The 25,980-nt window shown below is 50.7% G+C and overlaps 1 protein-coding gene across 3 annotated transcripts in view; it reads left to right on the forward strand.

The window, feature by feature from the left end:
* SMC1B (structural maintenance of chromosomes 1B) overlaps positions 1-25,980 on the forward strand; it is a 2,760,606-nt gene that overhangs the window by 2,607,563 nt on the left and 127,063 nt on the right. For all 3 annotated transcript variants that reach the window (XM_078673832.1, XM_078673834.1, XM_078673833.1), the window contains one exon: positions 9,526-9,636. In XM_078673832.1, coding sequence (XP_078529958.1) covers positions 9,526-9,636 — 111 coding nt within the window. The remainder of the gene's footprint in view (positions 1-9,525; positions 9,637-25,980) is intronic.

The raw sequence follows: 25,980 nt of genomic DNA on the forward strand, positions 1-25,980 counted from the left end.
GTGGATATATATACATATATACACACACACACGATAAAGTCAAATATTATGATGTCTGCTACATTATAATAATAAATACTAGACATGTATTTTTTTTAAACATGCTTAAGTATTTTGATATTCTAGTTAAAATCTATTTAATGTGGTAAAAACAAAATACTTCTTTGGTATTGATAAACAGTCAAAAATGTAGTTTGCCTGTGGCAGCACACAGAGAGTCACATAATGCGTCTTTCAGGTGTACGGTGCAGCTAGGGAGGCAGCATTAGTCAGGAGACCAGTAAAGCGGAGACACCATAGCTTTAATCTCAGTCCCACTATAGTTAGAGAGCTGCTAACTCTTCTGTATAATAAAAAATATATTTCCTGGTTTATTGCTTCAAAATATCCTTACAGCAAATGCATTTTAACTGGAACTGTAAGTTGTAGCTAAATTCCAGTGTCAGAGGAACACCATTTTAACATACACAGGTTTAAAATTGTGCTGCTTTCTTCCAAGCAGAGCACAAAGGAAACAAGAAGATTTGCAGTATATTTACACCTTCGTGGCACGTATCTCATACATGTATGATAACGTTTCTGCAGTTGTCCTCCCAGTATCATTTTAATAAATCATCATGTAGAATATAGGGAAATGGATTGGGAATATATTGCAGCTTTGCATGCTGTCAAGCATCTGCTCTGGCAGTGATGGCCTTGCGAACGTTGTAGGAAACTTGAAGGAAAGCTGCTAGAACAAGCAGTGGGTAAATGAGCAGCATATCATCAATATTCTTATTAGCATTTTTCCCCTGCTTGGAATCTCTGACATGAAGGTTAAAGGGTGGTCTTGCACGTGATCAAATGATGTTTTTATAGGATCTTTCCTATAGGAAAGTAGAATCTGCTTTCATGGTTACCCCCACTTTTTGCTTGGAGTCAGTGTGTTTTTGACCTAGTCTGCTAGGATCTTGCTTATCAGGACTCCAGCAACTGTGCTTTCTCCCTTAAATTGACGTGGTAAGTACCTTGGTGCCTCCCCAATAGGCTACTGGTATTCCCTTGTAAATCCCTAGTATATGGTACTGAGGTACCCACCCAGGGTATAGGTGCACCAGAAGTCTCCCATGGGCTGCAGCATGTATTATGCCACCCATCGTCATCCACTTGAACTGTGACTACAGACCTGCCATTCCAGCCTGTTGGTGCTTGCGCCTCTCATGACAGATATATGTTTCCTTATATCTGAGGTCACTGCACAGTCCTGAAAGCAGCGTGCTTGGTTATAAGTGTGAGGGTGTCTATGCATGAGCTGGACACCCCTACAAATCCCGAAGTCAATTCACCAGGCTTTGTAAGTGAGGTCTGCTGTTTTTAGACATATAGTGGACACCAGTCATTACGTTATGTCTAACTATATATTGGCTGAACCGAGACTGTTCCTGGTCTCGCTGTTCTTAAAGTCTTCTTCGTCGTCTATGTCTGTGCTACTTCCAGGTTCTTCAACTGACCTTTGGATATCAAGACACCCAAAGAAACCTCACTTGGAGTGAAGGAGTCACTCCCCTGCATCTGCAGGCACCGCAACGAAGCTGACCGGTCTGCTCCTCTTGTCGTTCTACAGACTTCCCGATGCTCAACAACACAGGTGGTGGTTCTGCAACTCCCTCGAGCCTGACCTGTCCTTTCTGACACTTTGAGGCCAGTATCCCTCATCGAAACCGCTGGGACCAATCCCCTGTGCACCGCGTCGACTTACCAGTGCCAAGGCTTATTGGATCTGCACTCCAGAGATCTTTGGGCTATAAGAAGCTCCTGCCTCCGGCACCTCTTTATTCCAGGATCAGCGTCCTCTGCACCGTAAGCCTCCATCTTTGGTGAGCTGCTCGAGGTCCTCTTGGGACTTTTGGCCCTTCAGCCTGTGGGTCCTCCTGAGGGCCATCTCTTGCTTCAGTGGGCTCCCCTGCTTGCTCAGGGCCTGCTCTGACTCTCCTGCTGTTGATGAGTCCCTTGGACTTTGCTGGTCTCAACGTTGCTCCTTTTTTGTCTTCCTCCCCATTTGCGGCTACCAAGGTTTGTTGATGCTCTTGTCGGACTCTGGCCACCGACATCCGGCGTGGGACAGCTCATGCATGGCTCCTGGTCTTCCTCAGCGTCACCTGGTCCTCACAGCTGCAGTGACAAGGTCACAGTCTACTCTTCAGAACCTCCCGACATCAATGGGCATTGTGTCTCCATGCCTCCTTGTTACCTCCGAGCTGCATAGACCGTCCCCTCTGCTTGCATGTTCTTCACTTCCAGAATCCATCCTTAGGTTCCACCGGACTCCTTCAAAGTCTTCTCCAGGGGCATCTTCTTTGAAGTCGTCCATTGTTTTCTACAGCAGGTTCCAACATCAATTCATCCCTATGCACCCGGCTTCCCTGGTGTAGATAACCTGGTTTCTGGGGCATCTATGGGTGGGGTGGCTCTCTAACCATCTGTCTTTCAAAGGGTTTCTTCTGGGACCTCTTGGAAGGGTCCTTCTTCAAAACAGTAACTGCAACTTCTCCTTTGACTTCCATTTGGCTCGCGGCTGTGTTTCCAGCCTACACACAGCCTCCGTGGGGTTCCTGGGTACTTACTGGTTGGTTCCTTGTGTCCCTGGCTCCTCTGTGTCTTCTTCTCCTTTGCGGTTCGCATTCCACCATCTTAGTATATGGTTTGATCACCTCATGGAGAGCACTGTATTGTGTGCTGCTTACCGTATTGCTTTTGAAGTATTCTTGTGTATTGTGTTGATATCTCTGGGTAGGAGATATACCACTGTGACATTGATAGTGTGTTGCAATAAATAGGCTTATTTTTGCTAAACACTGTGTGGTTTCTATTCATCTAACGTAGATTACAGATTAAACAGATTAAAGCAAGCTGCCTAACACTCTTTCAAGATAAGCCTGAAGGCTGCTCTCCACTTCTACCACTTTGAGAGCTTTCTGTGGTTATCAAAGACCACTAAAATCACCACAAGGGTTGCCTGGATTAGTGCAAGGTGGACCACTTGAATACTTGTGTACCATATGCTAAGCCAGCCTCCTGCATTTCCCTTTAATCAATTAGTTCTACATTTTACTTACCTATAATATTCATTACTCTGAGTTGTAGACCTCCCCGTCACAGTCCTGGTCTGCTTCTTGTGCTTGCGGGGTACAGGATGTGCTTACCTGGGTCAATGGTTATAAGCCACAGGATGTGGGAGTTGCCTGGAGGGTAGGGATGGGCTAAAGGAGTTTTGCTCAGCGGCTTCTATGGGAGGAGCTATTGCTCATATGGTAATGACTGACGGGGAGGTCTGACGAGAAGGTAATCTCTCTATTTACACGAGTTGGTGGCCTGCTGGAAACTGTAGTTCACTGCTGGTGTTTTTCTGTGTAGCGCATTCCCTGCACATGCAGCTCCCGAATCCAGTCAGAGTCAGCACTTGGTAATGCCTGTCAGCAGATTGCTTCAAAATACTGCATTCTTACACTCAGAGCATATTTAATAGTAAGCAGTACCTCCAGCTCCATTTCCTAACATTGTACACGTCTGGGGACATTTGTGTACTGCTCTAGCTAATTACATTTGGTTTCAACTGATGATATCTGAAAGAAACAGGTTAGTATTAGATTCCTTACCTTAGAATATCCCCAGGCGTCAGTCTGGATCCGGAAACTTTTGCGCAGCAGTACCCCTGCGCGTCGGTAGGCTTCGTCTGCAGGCGTCCCCTGCGGCTCCGCGTCCGTCGTCGGCGTCGTGCGCCGTGATGACGTCGCTGGAGTATATAGACGCCGCCTCCGCGCGCTGACGTCAGTTCTTCTTTTTTCCGCGCCAGTTAGCGCAGATCCGAAGAGCAGTACTCCGGTCTTTTGACCAAGTTTTTGATAATTCCTAATTCCTTCTACGGTGCCGGTAGGATGCCCGGTTTCAAGAGTTGCGACGGGTGAGACCGCCTGATGTCGGTCACCGACCACCATCGACTCTGCCTCCGGTGCCTGGGCGCGGACCACGACGTAGAGTCCTGCGTCGACTGCCGGGCCTTGACTAGCAAAGCTAGACGGGAGCGGTCCCGCAAGCTGCTCGAGCTCCGAGTGTCGGCCCCGCGTCGAGAGCGGTCCCGGTCCGGTCGGAGGTCGAGGGAGCGGTCGAGGGAGCGATCGCGGAGCCGCCATGAGCGCTCCGGGAGTCGCCGCCATTCCTCCGGTTCGTCAGGTAAGCGTCACAAGAAGTCGGGGCATCGTCATCATACCCCCGACTCCCCCCGACGCCCGCGTGATGCGGCCGGGGGTTCGGGTGGCCCCACCCCCGCGGCCCCGCGTGGGTCGCCGGCGGCCCCATACCCGTCGGTCCCTGGGGAAGGCGCGTCGCGCGAGGAGATTGAGGAGTTCCTCATGGCTATGAGGGCGATATCTCCTCCGGCGGGGCCTACGGCGCCTGCGGGCCCGTCGGTCCCGTCTGGGGGCCCGAGCGGTTCGGGTGCTCCTGCCCCGACGCCGCCGGCGGCTCCGGCCCCGGCGCCGCTGGGTCCCTCAGGTTCGTCGCCGGCTGGTCTACCGGCCTCTCCGGCGCCGATTCCATTGGGCCAACCCGTAGTGCCGCCTCCGCGCGACGCCGTGGCTCCGCCGTGGCTCCGCCGTCGGTTCCGGCCGGCGTCGGGTCCCCGGCGGCGCCACCCCCATTCCCTCTCTGACTCCTGACGCGGAGTCGGACCGGCATCGTCCGACGCCGAGTCCGGCGCCGTTGGGGCCCATTGGCTCCGAGGAGCCAGTCTATATCGTCGACCCAGACTACGGCGATGAGGACGAGTATGGAGAGGGTTGGGAGGGGTCTGAAGACCCTTTATCCCGTGCCTGCCAGTATGACGTGGACTGGGTAGGTGACTTGGGTGATGCCAGTGGTCTGGACGAGTCGCCCAACCCTGGGTTTGTCTCGCCTTCCCCTGTGGCGTCAGAGGCGGAGGCTGCCTATTCGGTGGTCCTGATGAGGGCTGCCAAGGCCTTGCGCCTTGAGCTCCCCGTCGCTAAGGTCAAACCTAACATTCTGACCGAAGTGTTTAAACCGCAGTCATGCCCTCAGGAGCCTCTGCTGCCGTTTAATGAGGCCCTGACGGATGTCCTTCTGGGCACCTGGTCCAGGCCCGCTTCCGGTGCACCGGTTGACCGGAACGTTGCCAGGCGTCACCGTCCGTGCTCGGACGATCCTGCCTTCCTCTCCACCCATCCCTCCCCGGAGAGTCTGGTGATCCAGGCCTCCACTTCACAGTCCGCGTTCCCATCGGCCCCGCCCGATCGGGAGTCAAAGCGGTATGACCAATTTGGCAAGAAGGTCTTTTCCTCTTTGAGCGCTGGACTGCGGTCTTGTAATACCGCGTGCCTTTTGGGCCACTACACCCACTCCCTGTGGGATACGGTCGCGGAGTGTTTGCCGCAATGCCCGCAGGAAGTGCGGGACAAGCTCAACCAGGCTTTGGTTGAAGGCCGGGACGCGGCGAGGTACTCGATCAGGTGTGGTCTTGACACGACCGACTCGCTGGGACGGGCTATGTCCACGACGGTGGCGATTCGTCGCCATGCGTGGCTGAGATCTGCCAACTTCTCGCCGGACGTCCAGAATGCCCTCATGGACATGCCATTTGATGGCAGTCGCCTGTTCGGTGACAAGGCGGACAACGCGCTGGAGCGCTTCAAGGACTCCAGGGTCACGGCCAAGTCCTTGGGTCTTTCGACCCAGCGCCAGCAAACGGGTTCGTTTCGCCCCTTTCGTGGCCAAGGAAGGGGCGGTCCCACACGTGCTGCCAGCCACGCGCCGCAGAACGCTCCCCAGCGCGGTGGTGGCCATGGATTCCGCCGTGGTGGCGGTAGAGGGCAGCGGCGAGGTCAGTCTACACCTCCCCCCGCTGCAGCCTCCAAATCTTCCTAGTCCGAGCTTTCGGGCTCACGTGACGCCAGTGGGTGGCAGGGTTCGCCATCACCACTCCCGCTGGCGCGCGATTACATCGGACAGGTGGGGGCTGCAGCTCGTCCGAAGGGGCTACTCCCTCCCCTTCGAGTCCACTCCTCCAGCCATGCCACCGCAGAACCACCGTGTGTCGGGGGACCACTTGACACTTCTGCAGGAGGAAGTTACGGCCCTCTTGGCCAAGGGGGCCATCGAGCGCGTTCCTGGGCCAGAAGTAGGGTGTGGTTGCTACTCCCACTACTTTCTGGTGCCCAAGAAGGACAAAGGAGGCCTCCGTCCTATCTTGGACCTACGGGACGTCAACGGCTTCCTCCGGAAGGAGAAGTTCAAGATGTTGACTTTGGCTCAGGTCTTGGCTGCTCTAGACCCACAAGACTGGATGGTAGCGTTGGACTTGCAGGATGCGTATTTTCACATCCCCGTCCTGCCGGCCCACCGGCGTTACCTGCGGTTCACGGTAGGCCAGGAGCACTTTCAGTTTATCGTGCTCCCATTCGGCCTTACCAGCGCCCCACGGGTGTTCACGAAAGTGATGGCGGTGGTCGCAGCTCATCTGCGCCGGTTAGGGGTTTCAGTCTTCCCCTACCTCGACGACTGGTTGTTGAAGGCGGGCTCGCCCCAAACAGTCGTCCACCACCTTCAGATGACGGCAGACCTCCTGCACGGGCTGGGGTTTTCCATCAATGTGCCGAAATCACACCTGTGTCCCTCTCAAAAGCTCCTTTTCATCGGAGCGGTTCTCGACTCGGCGCAGTTTCGGGTTTATCCTCCGGAACGGCGGGTTCGGGATATTCAGGCTCTGATTCCCATCTTTCAGCCGTTATCCCGGGTTTCGGTCAGGTTGACGCTACGGCTTCTGGGGCTGATGGCCTCCTGCATCCTACTGGTGCATCACGCCAGGTGGCGGATGCGGGCTCTGCAGTGGGACCTGAAGTTTCAGTGGGCCCAGCATTAGGGCAACCTATCCGACCATGTCCTGATCTCGGAGGGCACTGCGAGACAGTTGCAGTGGTGGCTTACGGACCGCGATTGGGTCAGAGGCAGATCCCTCTCCCTTCCCCAACCGGAGCACGTGGTTGTGACGGACGCGTCCCTCCAGGGCTGGGGTGGCCACTTGGGAGAGGCGGAGATCAGAGGCATCTGGTCTCCGGCAGAGTCCCGGCTCCATATCAACCTGTTGGAGCTGCGGGCGATTCGCCTAGCACTGAAGGCATTCCTCCCCTTTGTCAACGGGAGTGTAGTGCAGGTGTTCACGGACAACACCACCGCCATGTGGTACTGCAACAAACAAGGCGGAGTGGGGTCGTGGACCCTTTGCCAGGAGGCTCTGCGCCTCTGGCAATGGCTGGAACGTCAGGGTGTGACTCTGACGGTTCAACACCTGGCAGGTTCTCTGAACGCCAGGGCGGACGAACTCAGCCGTCGGTGCTCGGTGGATCACGAATGGCGTCTGAACTCGGACGTGGCGAACGGCCTCTTTCAGCAATGGGGAGAGCCGTGGTTAGATCTATTCGCCACAGAAGAGAACGTGCAATGTCATCAGTTCTGCGCGTTGGAGTTTCCAAGACGGCACTCGCTCGGCGACGCCTTTCGGCGCGAGTGGAGCTGCGGTCTGTTGTACGCCTTTCCGCCTGTACCACTTCTGCCCAGAGTGCTGAAGAAGATCAGGCGCGACCGGGCCCAAGTTATCCTTGTGGCTCCGGACTGGGCTCGAAGATACTGGTATCCCGAGCTACTCAGCATGTCAGTCGGTCCCTCGATCTGCCTGCCCCTTCAGGAGGACCTTCTGTCGCAGCAGCAGGGGACGGTCCTCCACCCGAACCTGTCCAGCCTCCACCTCCATGCGTGGAGATTGAGCGGCGACAGTTGAGGCCATTCGACTTGCCTCCTGAAGTCTGTGATGTGATTCTGGCAGCCAGGCGTCCCTCCACAAAGTCGGTATACGCCTGCCGGTGGAACAGATTTGTGGCATGGTGCACAGCAAAGGCTGTGGATCCCCTTTCTGCCCCTCTTTCCGAGGTTCTCCTCTTCCTTCTTTCTCTTGCCCAGCAGGGCTCTGCTCTGGGCACTATCAAGGGCTACCTTTCTGCCCTTTCCGCCTTCTTAAGGCTACCTGATCAGCCATCTTTATTCAAGTCCCCTATTGTACTGAGGTTCTTGAAAGGCATCACGCACATGTACCCACCTGTTCCGTTCGTGATGCCTCAGTGGGACTTGAATCTGGTTCTGACATTCTTGATGTGTGCTCCCTTTGAGCCGCTTCATTCCTGTCCTCTCCGTCTTCTCACTTTAAAGACGGCCTTCCTGGTTGCCATCACCTCTGCCAGGAGAGTGAGTGAGCTCCAGGCTCTTTCTGTTAAACCTCCTTTCTTGTCCGTCCATCCTGACAAGGTGGTTCTTAGGACTAGGCCTTCTTTCCTGCCCAAAGTAGTTTCTGCTTTTCACATCGTGCAGTCCATCACCTTACCCTCCTTCTTCCCGCCTCCGCATCCTTCAAAGGATGAAGAGCGGCTCCATCGTCTGGACCCAAAACGTGCGCTTTCATTTTATGTGGATCGCACACGCTAGTTCCGGGTGGATGACCAACTGTTTGTTGGCTACGTGGGTGAGAAGAAGGGAAGGGCGGTACAGAAACGAACCATCTCTCGGTGGGTCGTCCTGTGCATCAAAGCATGCTACTCTTTGGCTCGGAAGGAGCCTCCTGTTGGGCTGAGGGCCCATTCCACTCGGGCCACGGCGGCTACTACTGCCCTGGGCCGGGGAGTCCCTTTGCGGGACATTTGCCAGGCGGCTACGTGGGCCTCGCTGCACACCTTTGCGAGGCACTACTGCCTGGACAGTCAAGTCCGGAGGGATGGCTTGTTTGGCCGTTCGGTCCTCCAGGACTTTCTGGTGTAGGTTTGTATTGGTTCGCAGACCCACCACCGGGGTTGGTATTGCTGGGGTATCTATTCTAAGGTAAGGAATCTAATACTAACCTGTTTCTTTCAGATGAACAAGTTACTTACCTTCGGTAACGATATATCTGTAAGAAACAGTAGTTAGTATTAGATTCCTTACCGCCCCACCCATCCTCCCCGTTCTGCGAACTGATACCTAGGGTTAAGGACATCCCTTTCAGGGCCCTAGTTTCAAATGGCACCAGTGTTAGTTCTCACATGGCTCTGCGTGTTCTGGCGCGGAAAAGCTGTGTGCAAAGAACTGACGTCAGCGCGCGGATGCGGCGTCTATATACTCCAGCGACGTCATCACGGCGCACGACGCCGACGACGGACGCGGAGCCGCAGGGGACGCCTGCAGACGACGCCTACCGACGCGCAGGGGTACTGCTACGCAAAAGTTTCCGGATCCAGACTGACGCCTGGGGATATTCTAAGGTAAGGAATCTAATACTAACTACTGTTTCTTACAGATATATCGTTACCGAAGGTAAGTAACTTGTTCATTGGCTCCTGTAAATTAAGATTACTATCAGGTGAAGAAGCCTTTTATCACCTCCTTTCCTGATTTCTGATGTTGTAGTCAAGAAACGTTTAATTGTCAGGAAATAATATTGAAATTCTATTTCAGGTAACTAGCTACATCAAAGAACAGGCAAGAGAACAGTTTCAGATGCTTGTTATTTCACTCAAGGAAGAATTTTATTGTAAAGCAGATGCCCTGATTGGAGTCTGTCCAGAGGTAGGTTTTTTGGCTAATGATAATTCCTTATAACATATCAAACAAGCATTTGCAATGCAATCGGTCTCGCCTTTGGGACCTTATTTGTATTTAGCTATGCAGCACATTAGCCTGGGTGCTGAAACATCTACTGTTCTTTAACATGGAGGGGAAGTAAGCACCAAACTGTGTGACACACCAGGTATGGGAATACATGGAGAGAAATATTGCCTTTCAGTGGGAAATGGTATAGTCCAAAGGTCTGTTTTTAATATAAAATCAGGGCCTTCGGTGGTCATATCACTGAAAATATAAGATTTGAAAAAAAATATTATTGTCTACGGGTGCTTGTGGAAGACAATTTCTACGGACTGGAATCAAGAAAATGATAAAGTGATTATGGTATGGTACTGACCTCTGCTGGTCATTTTTCTATCAAGAAAATTAAATAAAAGCAGTTGCCAGAAAAAGAAAAAAAAGAAAGTCTCTCAGCAGAAAGCAATTCTGATATTTTGCTGACCTCTTCTGGTAGTTTTCTATCAAGACAGTTAAATAGAGGCAGTTGAACAGAAAAAAAGTCCCTAAGCGGAAGCAGACAAGTCCTAGAGCTGATCTCCAGAGCCCACAAAGTACATACACATTTAAGTATATAATAAGTATATACTAAAGTATATAAAAAAGGGCTCAAATGCTCGACCTAAAAAGTAAAGTGTCTCTTCCAAAGCTACTGACCGTATGCTTTCAGAAGATAAGGGCCCCAAGCATGTGGAGGAACTTTTATTGCAAGACACCTTAAAATTAAAATATTGATAATCGTTATCGACAGTCAAAATGTAAAATGGCGCGACTCGTGCAACCCACGATCTAAGGCGATCACATTAGAAAATCGGTGTTGGTATGCACTTCACTGACCAAACCAAGCTTTTTCTTACAATCAATAATGCATCAAAATCGGAATTAAATACAGAAATTGGAGAAAACGCCAGAAGTCGGATGAGGATGCATGCCTCCCCTATTGAAATGCCTACAAAAGCAATGCCTGCTTGAGCAATTGCTAAGTTCCTTTCCATTCTCAATGAGCACCAATCTTAAATTCTATAACTCAACATGCCATTACTGAGTATCAAGCTGGAAGTGGGGGGGGGGGGTGGGTGTTTTGGTGATGGCAGCAGTATTACTTCTGAGGGTGGGAGTGGAATGGAACTCCTCCAAACTGGGGTTGTGTGCAGGGGAGCGATGTCTCCATGCACAACAAAAAATAAAATGTGCAATTGTACATCAGCATTTGCATTCCTCAAGGCAGAATTGTACTTCATTTACCAAAATAAATAAATCCAACATTGTGGAAATGCTTGACCCTGAAAGAATCACTTTGAGTACACTTATAGGCCTGTGATTGATGCACTTTTCCAGTCATAGGGCCAAATGCATCAAGATTACATTTTGCGAGTTCATAATAGCGAATTTTACCGATTCTCTATTATAGACTCACAAAATGCAATGTATGTAGGTTTTTGCAAACATTTTGCGATTCCTACATATTCCTTAATAGCGACTCGCAATTGATTCGCTATTAAGGAATCCCTTCACATTCATTCCTATGGGCCTAGGCCCATAGGAATGAATGGTAAGTTATTCGCAATTTGTGAGTACCAAATAGGTACTTGCAAATTGCGCATGCAATTTCATAGGTGCAAGGGGGCCAAAAGGCCATCCTGATGCACCCCTGAAATATCCATGTGTGCACATGTGACGTACATACATGCCCTAAGGGCATGTATGTGCGCACATGGCAATGTGCGCTCATACATGCACAATGCAAAAAAGTGAATTTTTTCTAGGAATTTGCAAATTACCACCACACGAAGTTGGTGGTAATTTGCGATTCCTTAATGCCAATTCTCCATTTGCAATAGTTACATGAATTGCATTTAGGGAATCACAAATTGTGATTCCCTAACTGCATTAGCAATTTAGGTAAGCGCAAAATTGCAAATTAAAAATGTTTGTTACACTGTAAAACACATTTTTGCGATCGCAAACGGGCCGATTCTGCGAATCAGCCTGTCTGCGATTGCAAAACGCGTTAATTCATCTGGCACATACTCCTGAAAAGGTTTGTGTACTGTAATAATATGTTCAAGCAGAGATTTAAATATCCTCACTTACTTTTACACTTTTTTGTAAATTGGGTCTATGTCCTTTTTGTGTGGATGGCCCATCTTCACTCAAGTGGAAACAACAACACCAAGAATGGGACTGGGAGGGACCTCTGCGGTGGATATTTTCTTGGAATGTCAGGAATAGGCCAGCAATGAGAAGAGTTTAATAGAAAGATGGGCAGGAAGAGTTACTGCTGTAACACAAAGGACACTGGGATAGGTGATGCAGTAAAGCATCTTTCCAAAGCAGGAACTGAGCCACACTGTTGAAATATATAAGAGATTGAAACTTCAATTTGATTTGATCAGGGATGATCCCCTGTCACAGACTGGTGTTCTCTTTTAAAAACCCATGATTTACTATTATCTGATACATCTCTTTCGTCAAGCAACAACCCTCTCCCTTCTTTTTGATACTGGATTTTGCAGAGAATTGTGTCCACAGTTCTATGTAGAATTTCTGGGCCTCAGCTAAGAGGGACTATAAAAGATATTTCAAGATTTTTACATAGGGCAGCACCGCAGGTCTTCCTGCAGTGCTGCCCTATGGCAAAAGAAAAGGGCAAGAATGCACCATATCTGTCATATATGGCGCATTCCTTTCCTTTTCCCCTGTGACAGCGCACAATGGGCTGCCATGCGTCAACGCAGGCTGCTTTGCGCCATTATGATTATGTTTGTGCAGGAAGGTTTACCTTCCTGCACAAAAGCAATCACAAGAGGCGTTTTCCTCTTTCTATGTGTGCTGGAGAATGCCACACACATAGGAAAAGGAAAACCGAGGAGAAAAAAATTTATGTCTCCTTGTTGCGCTTCCCTCACACCTCCCCTGGGGAGGCGTACGCTTTTGGCCCTACCTCAGAGTTATGATTCCTCGTAAATCTGGGGCAGTGTCAAAAAGACATGGGGGTTGCTGGGAACGCCCACAGCAGCACCCGTTGCATGCCCCTTTAACACAGAAAACTGCGTTAAAGGAAACAATGTTTACAAGTCTACATTAAGCCACGTAAAGTGACTTAGTGCTGCCTGGTACATATGGAGCAGGCCCCTACGCCACCGGAGCATCACAAACAATGATGCTTTGGTGGCACAGCCTCATTGTAAGTGAAGCCCATAGTGTTTTGCTGACCCACAAGGATTTCGGGAACTGGATTGTGTCCTGGAGACCTTGTTTTCCCTGGAAAACTTCTTTCCTGGAGATGGGCTTGGCAGATGGTCCTAAAGACAGAGGCCATGAGTGCTTAATTTGTAACAAATGAAGTGCTGATGCCCAAAGTTTTCTTCAAAGCCACCATCAGTGCTGCTGAAGTTTGAGGGTCTGAATACCATGCATCTATTCTTGAGTCCCCCTCATGTCTCTTTTATCCACCGCTGGACTCTCCCTGTCCATTTTTGTCATATTTACATGTTCTTTTCCATTTATTGCTGTTTATCCTTCTTTCTCCTCCTTTCTGCCTTTCAATGTTTTGTAGTGAATAAAAGTCTGATGGTGAAACTAAGCTCCAATCCCCAAAAAGGTATGCTGGTGGGCCCCGCCTCACGCTCAAATTAAGCCCAGGAAGCCATGTCCATCTGAGAAAGAACCAGTAGACTGATTTTAGGTGCACAATTTTTCACACTCTTCCCACCATCCATCTGCGCTGGAAGTGACATCACTGGATTTCCCATCAATGATCTGCACAGCAAGTGACATCACTTGCTGTACAGCGAACATGCCACTGGTGTGCCAAAGGCAGGCCAACTGCGCCCCTCCCACACCCAGTGTCAGGATCCCTGGTCCTTCTCGCATCCACCTGAAACCCTGTTGTCACTTTACTGTGACCCTCTGCACTTTAAACCCTGTTGTTTCTCCCAGCGCTGCTGCTGTACCTCACCTCCCAACACTGAAGGTTCATTCTCCTGCACCACCTGCTATTTCACAAATACCCTCCAGCATCCACCTCACTCCCCCACGCAGCTCATGCACACAACACACACAACCACACACTTGGCCCACTCACCAAACTCCTGCTTGTCCTGCATACTCCTCAATACTTGCTTCCTCACTAAACAAGCCGCAGACATTTGGGATCTGCTACATGGCCACTCACTGGACCTGCTCTTCCAACTAAAATCAGGTTGACTGACTGGCCCCTATCATCACCCCCCACCCCTCCTTCCAGATACAAGATTGCAAGATAGGGAAAGACAAACAGACCATTTCCCCATGCAACTTTAAACCACTGGTTCAAAAACAGGAGAACGACATGAGCCTGGACACTGACATGGACCTGGACAGAGTCAAATTCAACTTTTCACCCAACGCCAAATGAATTGGATTTTCCCTGGACACCATCCTCAAACTCAAGGAACACATTGCTGAGAAAGGGGAGAGTGTCTGACACCATCTCTCTCTACTGATAAACGTATAAAACCATTCTTCCCATAAAGAAGCTTCAGACTTCAGATACTTTTGCATCTGGGTGGTGGAAACACGCTTCTACATGGCTTTCTATACCACATAATGGCCCCCTTAAGGGCATCTTACATGTGCATCATGTCTCACCCCGGGCCCCAAGTAATAAGGAACTCCACCACCTCCTTTCTCGGCTCAAACCATTTTCAAACCAGCTGCATCATATGCAAAGCAACGGCGACCAGTACCAACTGAGAGGCTCACCGTCTACAGCCAAGACTTGAGGCAAAATGTACAACTGAAAAAACAAACAAAGCAACAGGCCTTCTCCATCTATGCATCCAAGATCCGAAACATCACAGAATCCATTAACAGTGCACCAATCCTACTCTGACGTAGGAGAGAGATGAAGAAGCATTGCTTTAAAAGACACTACAGCATGACGCAGGAACTGTCAGCATCTGCTCCCTGAGACCAGCTACCTCTCAAACTCTTGTTGGCCATATCTTTACCTGTAATACTGTATATCTCTCTACAACATTTTGGATAGGTTTGAGCTGTACAAATATTACATACATACTGTAGGAGAGTAGGGTCTGCAATCCTATGATCACCCAGATTTTTGCTTTTTGCTTCACTGGTTTACGACTTTCCCTGGCTGTGGGCCTGCTAATCAGACCCACAGCCTAGCTGTTCTCTCTAATCCAAATTGTACCCAGGTACTGAATTGGCACTGGGCCCTCTCAAGTCCATGTAACCAGGGCTGAGGTGCACCCAGGAGTCTCCCAGGGGCTGCAGCATGTATTATGCCACCCCTGGGCTGACTAACTAAATCAGACACAACTGGCTGCTTGACAGCTGGGGCAGAGTGGTGTACTCACCCTCTGCTGTAGATATAGTATTCTTATATCTAAACCTAAATGGACACACAGATATCCTATCAGTCACTCCTATGGCAGGCCTTAACAATCCTGAAGGCAGAGTGCTTGGAATCGTGTGAGATGGTGCTCTGGCATGAGCTGAGCCTGTCTACGGCTTTCGGGATCCATCCCTTAGCCGTTTCCATGATATCGCATACCATATACTCTTAAGTGCATTATAATCCTCGCGGTTATATGCCAACTCTGGTATCGCTTTATTAAAACATGTCGCGTAAGGTGTCATACGAATTGGAATACTAACCCCTCGCCAATTCTGGCGACGGGGTTAGCATTCCACCCTTCTAGAGGGACACGACATGTATGTAACCTGTAACCCCGGTTAAAGTCAAACAGAGCCTTAGCTTCACAAAATGGATGCTGCCACCGAGACACAAGTCTGCCCTCCTGCTGCTGGGAGTCCTCCCAGAGCAGGAGGCAAGGACAGGGGTGTAACCACCCCCCTCCTAGTCCCACCAATAGGGCAGGACTTAGTCGCGTGCCAGCCCCTTTTTGCAGGATAAAGGTAGGAACTGGCCCCCTTCCAAATCAGATCATCTTTGAATCCTGAAACTACTTTCTTCAAGAAGGAACTCAAGACTCTTCCTAAGATTTCTCCCTTGTGACTAAGGAGTAGTCACCCTGCAGCAGCAGGCACCAACCAAGCATCGCGGTTTGTTGCCAGTCTCTCCTTCGGATCAAAACTGCTCCAGCACGACGAGAACCGGCTTCCCTGGCACCTCTGACCTCAACCTACATCATCAGCCCAGCTGTGATCCGTGGGTGTGACGAGACCTCGAGGGACCGGCCATCTTCAGAACTGCACGACGCTTGTCCAGCACGACGCCTGAGTGACCCTCGACTGAGTGCCTTGGGGTAAGAGAAGCCCCGACCCTGAGCAGCTCCAGCACCGAAGTTCAGCCCCCCTGCATCCACGAGATCTGCGTGGGGCCCTTCTGCTCTTTGCTGCTCACCGCGTTGTCCAGGTCGCTTGCCCGTTGGCTAGTGGCCCCTTCACGACGCTCCACGACGACAAACACTGCTGGTCTGGTTGCTCCAGACTGGCCCTTGCTTCCCTCCATCAGAGGAGCACCCTGGACCCTCCTGGTCCACTCAAGACGCCATTTTAGGTCCACCGCGTGGGCCTTGCATTTGCCAAGACTTGTTGCCCCAATCCTGGGTCCAGCGACGTCGACAGCAAGAACCTTCGTGGGACAGCTCGCACCTCCATCCTGGTCGCCGACAACGCCTCCTGGTCCGAGAGACTGCAGAGCCCAGCAGCACCCACTCACCTGACTGCGGTGACTTCGCCCGGTGCCATCCTGGTGCCCACTTAATCACTGGCTAGTGATTCAGAACTTGGTCCCCTCTGCTTTCAGGTCTTCTTCTTCCCTGATCCAGGCTTGGATCTCTTCAAACTTTTCTTCACTGGCCGCCTGCCAGCAACTTCTTCTTCAGGCTCCTGGTCCGTCAACGTGGGTTTCCGACGCAACTTGAACCCTATGCAGCCGCAGCCCCTGGGCTAGGTAAATCCAGCACTCCGGTGCCCCAGCATAGTCCAACACTCCAAGTGTTCGGATCCACTCCCGTTTTCGTCCCAACTAGTCGGGTTCGCCCGAGAACAGTAACTTTGCAACTGCTAGCTTCCATAGACTTTTTCCCGCCTTAAGCGTGAGAGTTCCCACTCTGCACACGACGTCCACAGGCCTCCTGCATCTATCCCAGTGTTTAGAATTGTAGGCCTAGCGATTCCTGAGTCTAGAAAAGTATTACTTACCTGCTAGCAAGTTCGCATTCCACTTACTGTGTATATGGTTTTTCGTGCCCCTAGGGCATTTGTGTAAATTGTGCGACTTAAAGTATTTTCGTAAGAGTTTTGTTGTGTGCTTAGCTCCCTGACTCATAAAGAGTTCAGGGTAGTCTTGTTATAAATAAATATCTGTTTATTTTCATAACAACTTGTGTGGTGTCCTTTCACTTGGTGTTCAAGGGGTAATGTGATGGTAAAACAGCTGGCTTAACACGCCCTCTAGAGTCTTAGCCTTAGACTGCTCGTATGCATGCTACTAGGATAGCTGGTCTATAAGGTTGACTTACAACCAATCATCAATAAGGGTTGTTTGGACTGATACAAAGTGCTCACTAGAATAGTGAACATTATATATCAGGCCAACTTCTCACATTGGTGAGCAGCGGTTGGGATTTGAGCTTGCTGTTGTTTTACCACACATATCCTAAGAATATCTTGTGAAAGATCACATAAGTACTAAAGGTACATATAACTTAGCTTAGAATACTCTGAGTTCTACTGAACCAGCTGTTGTAGCTCCTAGGGCCTAGCACACCCTAAACTACAACTCTAGCAAGGGATCAGTAGGTAAACATATAGTGTAGGTAAGTGCACCACTTACACCTCACTAGAAAAGCATGTCTACCCATGGAGAGTCTTCAGAGACTCCCCTTGTGGTTATTGACCCTCCACAGGTCAACTCAAGATATGCAGCTCTCAATTTCCAGGAGTTGAGACACTTGTGTACCTCCAGGAAATTGAAACAGGGGTCTAACCCCACCACTCCCTTTCTGTTGGGTCTCTTAGAGACTTATGATGCTAGGAAAGCATCTCAGGGAGATGGGAATATGCCAGCCTTAGAAGGGCACCTTGGTGATCCAGACCTCCACAACACTGTAAATGCAGTTGAGGAGGACCCTGAGGAGCTCTCTGGGGATGAGGTAAACAAAGGTCTTGAGGTAGTCAGAAGGCTAACTAGGGCCAACATAGACTTGCTTGGGCTAGGATCTGGGGGACCCCCAGTACTGACCCTAAGTAGGCCTAACCTTGGAGTTAGGAGAGATAGATCTCTTTCTAGGGACTCCAATAGATCTCTGCACTCTAATGCCTCTTCTCAGAGGAGAAGGAACTCTCCCCAGAGGAGATTGACTTCCCCTCAGAGAATGGAGCATGAAGCTAGGATGAGGCAGGCTACTCTGAGGATTGAAAGAGAAGAACTTGCCCTGGCCAAAGAGAAGCTTGCATTTGCAAGAGAGCAGCAGATGAGTGGGTTAGCTCCCACTGGTGGCAGCAATCTCCCAAGAGATAGAGAGAAGGGTTTAGACACTAAACACCTGACAAAAATAGTGCCCCCCTTTAAGCAAGGGGATGACATCCAGAAATGGATGGCTGCTTTGGAGAGGGCCTGCACTGTGCAGGGCATTCCCCAAAGTCAGTGGGCAGCTATACTGTGGCTCTCCTTTGATGGTAAAGGTAGAGACAAGCTCCTCACTACAAGAGTGGAGGATGCTAATGATTACCAGGTCCTGAAAAATACACTGGTTGATGGGTTTGGTTTAACCACTGAGCAGTACAGGTTGCTGTTCAGAGACACCCAGAAAACTCAGTCTCAGGACTGGTCTGACTTTGTGGATAGTGCCACTAAGGCTTTGGAGGGCTGGTTGCTGGGTAGCAAGGTTACTGATTACACAGGATTGTATAATCTGATGATGAGAGAACAAATTTTAAATAATTGTCAGAACCAGTTGTTGCACCAGCACCTTGTTGATTCAGATCTGACCTCCCCCCAAGAATTGGGAAAGAAGGCAGACAAATGGGTCAGAACAAGGATCAAGCAGAACCAGAACCAGGGTGGTCAGAAGAAAGCAGACCAGAAGGGTAATACTAAGAGTGAACAAAATGACCAGAAGTCTTCAACAGGTCCCCAACAAACCAAATAGGGTGGGGGCCAGGCTTCACAGCAGAAAAAGAAGACTCAAGAAGGCCAGTCAAAAAGGTGGTGCCAGTACTGTAAAAGTAAGTCTCACTGGTTTAGTGAGTGCACCAAAAGAGGAGGGCAGCAACTGCACCCCCTAGTACAGTCAGTAGTGGTAGTGCACCTCCCAAGGGATTAGTTGGGTTAACCTTGGGAACTGAGGAGTCTGACAACTTAGTTGGCACACTCACTCAGGCTGTCCTTGTCTGTACAGGGGATATGGATATGTCCCCTGATGTAAGTCCCAATACTTTGGGCAAATACAGGCAGACACCTTTAATAAATGGCAAAATGGCTCAGGCCTATAGGGACACTTGTGCCAGTGTCACCATGGTGACACCTAACTTTGTGGACCCTGGACAGATCATGCCAGGTACAGATTTCCTGGTGACCAATGCCAGCAACGTCACTACCAGTCATAGTATGGCGATTGTTGCTTTCTCCTGGGGAGGGGTAAGTGGTCAAAAGAAAGTTGTAGTCAGTTCAGACCTCCCAGTTGATTGTTTGTTGGGCAATGATTTGGAGTCATCACTATGGTCAGAAGTGGAGCAGAGGACTCACATGGAAATGTTAGGCTTGCCAGCACATGTGCTTGCTGTGACTATGTCACAGGCCAGAAGATGCCCCACTGAACAGGTGCTGGATCCTGAAAGAATGGACCAGACACCTTCCAAGAAGAAGAGCAGTAAGGGTAAGGCTTTGCCTTCCCCCTTGCCCCAGGTTGAGGATCAAGTCTCTGAGGAGGCTGATCTGAGAGAGCTGAGGGAAACTGAGCCTAAAGAGCTTGAACTTGATCAAGTTGAGTTTCTGGGCTCAGGGGGACCCTCCAGAGAAGACCTGGGGAAGGCACAGTTAGACTGCCCTTCCCTTGAACCCCTCAGACAGCAGGCTGCTGCTGAGGCTGCAGGGAATGCCACAGGTGCCCACAGGGTATACTGGGAAGATGGACTCCTGTACTCTGAGTCAAGAAACCCCAAGCCTGGTGCAACCAGGAGGCTGGTCATCCCCTTGTCTCTGAGAGGTTTCCTTCTCACCTTGGCCCATGAGATTCCCCTTGCAGGTCACTTAGGTCAGACAAAGACTTGGGACAGGCTTGTCTCACACTTTCACTGGCCCCACATGAATGAGAATACCAAGGAGTTTTGTCGCTCCTGTGTCACTTGCCAAGCCAGTGGTAAGTCAGGTGGCACAACAAAGGCCCCCCTCATACCACTACCTGTGGTGGGGGTTCCCTTTGAAAGAGTGGGGATTGACATTGTTGGTCCAATGGAACCCCAGACAGCATCAGGGCACAAGTTTATACTGGTGGTGGTGGACCATGCCACCAGGTATCCTGAAGCTATTCCACTTAGGACCACTACAGCACCTGTAGTGGCAAGGGCCCTAGTTGGAGTGTTCTCCAGAGTGGGCTTCCCTAAGGAGGTCATTTCTGACAGAGGTACAAACTTCATGTCAGGATATCTGACTGCAATGTGGAAGGAGTGTGGTGTGAACTACAAGTTCACCACACCCTACCACCCACAATGCAATGGGCTTGTTGAGAGATTCAACAGGACCCTCAAAGGGATGATTCGTGGACTACCTGAAACTCTTAGGAGAAAATGGGATGTCCTGATCCCCTGCCTCTTGTTTGCTTACAGAGAGGTCCCACAGAAGGGGGTTGGCTACAGCCCTTTTGAACTTCTGTATGGGCATCCTGTAAGAGGACCCCTGTGTTTGGTGAAGGAAGGATGGGAGAGACCTCTCAAAAAGCCTGCAACCAACATAGTGGACTATGTACTTGGTCTCCGCTCCAGGATGGCTGAATACATGGAGAAGGCATCCAAAAACCTAGAGGCCAGCCAAGAACTCCAAAAAGCTTGGCATGACCAGAAGGCTATCCTGACTGTATACCAGCCTGGGCAGAAGGTGTGGGTACTGGAGCCAGTGGCACCAGCAGCCCTCAAAGACAAATGGTCTGGGCCCCACACCATCATTGAGCAAAAGGGAGAGGTCACCTACCTGGTGGACCTTGGAACCCCCAGGAGCCCCCTCAGGGTGCTCCATGTGAACAGGCTCAAGGCATATGTCGACAGGAAGGACATGAGCTTGCTCATGGCCACAGATGAGGGACAGGAGGAAGAGAGTGACCCTCTCCCAGACCTGCTCACTCAGAATCCTGATGATGGATCAGTAGATCGTGTTGTCTTTTGTGGCAGCCTCTCTGAACATCAGCAACAGGATTGCAGGCAAGTTCTGCAATCCTTCAGACATATGTTCTCTCTGACACCCAGCCAAACTGATTGGTGTACCCATGAGGTTGACACTGGAGACAGTCTGCCTGTCAAGAGTAAAATCTACAGACAGCCTGATCATGTCAGAGACTGCATCAAAACAGAAGTGCAGAAAATGTTGGAGTTGGGAGTCATTGAGCCCTCAGATAGCCCTTGGGCTAGCCCAGTAGTTCTAGTGCCAAAGCCTCACACCCAGGGTGGTAAGAGAGAGATGAGGTTTTGCGTAGACTACAGAGGCCTCAATGCAGTCACTAAGACTGATGCCCACCCAATACCAAGGGCAGATGAACTTATAGATAGATTGGCTTCTGCCAACTACTTAAGCACATTTGACCTGACAGCTGGGTATTGGCAAATCAGGTTAGCTGAGGAAGCCAGGCCCAAGACAGCATTTTCTACCCCTGGTGGTCATTATCAGTTTGTGGTAATGCCCTTTGGGTTGAAGAATGCCCCTGCCACCTTCCAAAGGTTGGTAAATCAAGTCCTCACTGGGCTGGATGACTTCTGTGCAGCATATCTTGACGATATTGCTGTCTTTAGCTCCACCTGGGAGGATCACCTGGTCCACCTGAGGAAAGTGTTAGAGGCCCTGCAAAAGGCAGGCCTCACTATCAAGGCCACTAAGTGCCAGATAGGGCAGACACAGGTTGTATACCTGGGCCACCTTGTAGGTGGAGGCCAGGTTCAGCCACTGGAGAGTAAGATACAGGCCATCAAGGACTGGACTCCTCCAATCACCCAGACTCAGGTTCGAGCTTTCTTGGGCCTGACTGGGTACTATAGGAAGTTTGTCAGAAATTATGGGTCCATAGTGACCCCTCTTAATGACCTGACAAGCAAGAAGATGCCAAATAAAGTTCAGTGGACAGCAAGCTGTCAGAAAGCATTCAATGACCTAAAACAGGCCATGTGCACAGCACCTATCCTTAAGAGTCCAGATTACTCCAAGCCATTCATTGTCCAAACAGATGCTTCTGAGTTGGGTGTGGGAGCTGTTCTGTCTCAGCTGAATTTTGATGGTAATGACCAGCCTATTGCTTTCATTAGCAGGAGGCTGACCCCCAGAGAGAAAAATTGGTCAGCTATTGAGAGGGAGGCCTTTGCTGTGGTTTGGGCCCTGAAGAAGCTGAGGGCCTACTTGTTTGGTACTCACTTCACCATTCAGACCGACCATAAGCCCCTCTTGTGGCTAAATCAGATGAAGGGTGAAAACCCCAAACTGCTTAGGTGGTCCATTTCCCTACAGGGGATGGATTTTACAGTGGAGCATAGACCTGGTACTGATCACAGCAATGCTGATGGGCTCTCCAGGTATTTCCACTTAGAGCAAGAAGACTCACCTGGTCAAGGTTAGTTTATTGTCCCAAAGTTTGGGGGGGGTCATGTAGGAGAGTAGGGTCTGCAATCCTATGATCACCCAGATTTTTGCTTTTTGCTTCACTGGTTTACGACTTTCCCTGGCTGTGGGCCTGCTAATCAGACCCACAGCCTAGCTGTTCTCTCTAATCCAAATTGTACCCAGGTACTGAATTGGCACTGGGCCCTCTCAAGTCCATGTAACCAGGGCTGAGGTGCACCCAGGAGTCTCCCAGGGGCTGCAGCATGTATTATGCCACCCCTGGGCTGACTAACTAAATCAGACACAACTGGCTGCTTGACAGCTGGGGCAGAGTGGTGTACTCACCCTCTGCTGTAGATATAGTATTCTTATATCTAAACCTAAATGGACACACAGATATCCTATCAGTCACTCCTATGGCAGGCCTTAACAATCCTGAAGGCAGAGTGCTTGGAATCGTGTGAGATGGTGCTCTGGCATGAGCTGAGCCTGTCTACGGCTTTCGGGATCCATCCCTTAGCCGTTTCCATGATATCGCATACCATATACTCTTAAGTGCATTATAATCCTCGCGGTTATATGCCAACTCTTGTATCGCTTTATCAAAACATGTCGAGTAAGGTGTCATACGAATTGGAATACTAACCCCTCGCCAATTCTGGCGACGGGGTTAGCATTCCACCCTTCTAGAGGGACACGACATGTATGTAAGCTGTAACCCCGGTTAAAGTCAAACAGAGCCTTAAACTCCACAAAATGGATGCTGCCACCGAGACACAAGTCTGCCCTCCTGCTGCTGGGAGTCCTCCCAGAGCAGGAGGAAAGGACAGGGGTGTAACCACCCCCCTCCTAGTCCCACCCATAGGGCAGGACTTAGTCGCGTGCCAGCCCCTTTTTGCAGGATAAAGGTAGGAACTGGCCCCCTTCCAAATCAGATCATCTTTGAATCCTGAAACTACTTTCTTCAAGAAGGAACTCAAGACTCTTCCTAAGATTTCTCCCTTGTGACTAAGGAGTAGTCACCCTGCAGCAGCAGGCACCAACCAAGCATCGCGGTTTGTTGCCAGTCTCTCCTTCGGATCAAGACTGCTCCAGCACGACGAGAACCGGCTTCCCTGGCACCTCTGACCTCAACCTACATCATCAGCCCAGCTGTGATCCGTGGGTGTGACGAGACCTCGAGGGACCGGCCATCTTCAGAACTGCACGACGCTTGTCCAGCACGACGCCTGAGTGACCCTCGACTGAGTGCCTTGGGGTAAGAGAAGCCCCGACCCTGAGCAGCTCCAGCACCGAAGTTCAGCCCCCCTGCATCCACGAGATCTGCGTGGGGCCCTTCTGCTCTTTGCTGCTCACCGCGTTGTCCAGGTCGCTTGCCCGTTGGCTAGTGGCCCCTTCACGACGCTCCACGACGACAAACACTGCTGGTCTGGTTGCTCCAGACTGGCCCTTGCTTCCCTCCATCAGAGGAGCACCCTGGACCCTCCTGGTCCACTCAAGACGCCATTTTAGGTCCACCGCGTGGGCCTAGCATTTGCCAAGACTTGTTGCCCCAATCCTGGGTCCAGCGACGTCGACAGCAAGAACCTTCGTGGGACAGCTCGCACCTCCATCCTGGTCGCCGACAACGCCTCCTGGTCCGAGAGACTGCAGAGCCCAGCAGCACCCACTCACCTGACTGCGGTGACTTCGCCCGGTGCCATCCTGGTGCCCACTTAATCACTGGCTAGTGATTCAGAACTTGGTCCCCTCTGCTTTCAGGTCTTCTTCTTCCCTGATCCAGGCCTGGATCTCTTCAAACTTTTCTTCACTGGCCGCCTGCCAGCAACTTCTTCTTCAGGCTCCTGGTCCGTCAACGTGGGTTTCCGACGCAACTTGAACCCTATGCAGCCGCAGCCCCTGGGCTAGGTAAATCCAGCACTCCGGTGCCCCAGCATAGTCCAACACTCCAAGTGTTCGGATCCACTCCCGTTTTCGTCCCAACTAGTCGGGTTCGCCCGAGAACAGTAACTTTGCAACTGCTAGCTTCCATAGACTTTTTCCCGCCTTACGCGTGAGAGTTCCCACTCTGCACATGACGTCCACAGGCCTCCTGCATCTAATCCCAGTGTTTAGAATTGTAGGCCTAGCGATTCCTGAGTCTAGAAAAGTATTACTTACCTGCTAGCAAGTTCGCATTCCACTTACTGTGTATATGGTTTTTCGTGCCCCTAGGGCATTTGTGTAAATTGTGCGACTTAAAGTATTTTCGTAAGAGTTTTGTTGTGTGCTTAGCTCCCTGACTCATAAAGAGTTCAGGGTAGTCTTGTTATAAATAAATATCTGTTTATTTTCATAACAACTTGTGTGGTGTCCTTTCACTTGGTGTTCAAGGGGTAATGTGATGGTAAAACAGCTGGCTTAACACGCCCTCTAGAGTCTTAGCCTTAGACTGCTCGTATCCATGCTACTAGGATAGCTGGTCTATAAGGTTGACTTACAACCAATCATCAATAAGGGTTGTTTGGACTGATACAAAGTGCTCACTAGAATAGTGAACATTATATATCAGGCCAACTTCTCACACATACCTTGGTTTCTGGGCAAATAGCTCTGAGGAGTTGGCCGCTATTTCATAAGATAATTGTTAACAAGAACTTCAGCTGAACCAGAATTGCTTTTATAATGTCTCACACTTTTCTAAAATATTTTTTCTCCAAAAACAAGTTTCCTAAGGGGCACTCCTTTCTTTGTCAGTTCTTTTTTCCGCGCCGACAAGCGCAGATCCGGAAAAAGCATTAACTCTTAGTCATTTTTTGACTAAACTTTTTCAATCCTTTTTGATCAGTTTCGAGTCTTTATGGCTCTCAGTGCCGATAGGGATGCCCGGGTTCAAGCCCTGTGCCGATTGCAACTGACTGATGTCAGTTACCGATCTCAACCGTCGGTGTCTCTATTGCCTTGGGGCCGACCACGACTTCAAGTCGTTCCCCGACTGCCGGGCCTTGATGTCGAAAGCTAGGTGGGAGTGGTCCCGTAAGCGTCTCGCGCTCCGGCAGTCGGCCCCGCGCCGTTCATGGTTCCGGTCCTGGAGGGGGTCCAGGGACCGGTCGCGGGGCCACAGTGGTCAAAGCTCGGCGAGTCGTCCCCATTCGTCGGGCTCCAAGTCCTCAGGTAAGAGGCACAAGAAGTCGAAGAGACGACATCGCTCTTCAGACCCCCCCCCCCCCGACGCTCGCGTGATGCGGCTGGGGGTTCGGGCGGCACAGCCCATGCGGCTCCGCCGGAGCCGCAGGCGTCGTGGACTGCTCCATACCCGCCAGTCCCTGGGACGGACGCGCCGGAGAATATCGATGCCTTCCTCATGGCCATGAGGTCGCTCTCTCCTCCGTCGCATTCCGCAGCGCCTTCGGGCCCCACAGTCCCAGCTGGGAGCCCAAGCGGGCCGGGTGCTTCGGCCCTGGCGCCGTCGGGGGCTTTGGCCCCGGCGCCGTTGGCAACTTCGGTCCCGGCACCGCAGGGTCCCACTGGAACCA

This window comes from Lissotriton helveticus, chromosome 1_1 (assembly GCF_964261635.1).
Source record: "Lissotriton helveticus chromosome 1_1, aLisHel1.1, whole genome shotgun sequence".
Classification (NCBI taxonomy): domain Eukaryota; kingdom Metazoa; phylum Chordata; class Amphibia; order Caudata; family Salamandridae; genus Lissotriton; species Lissotriton helveticus.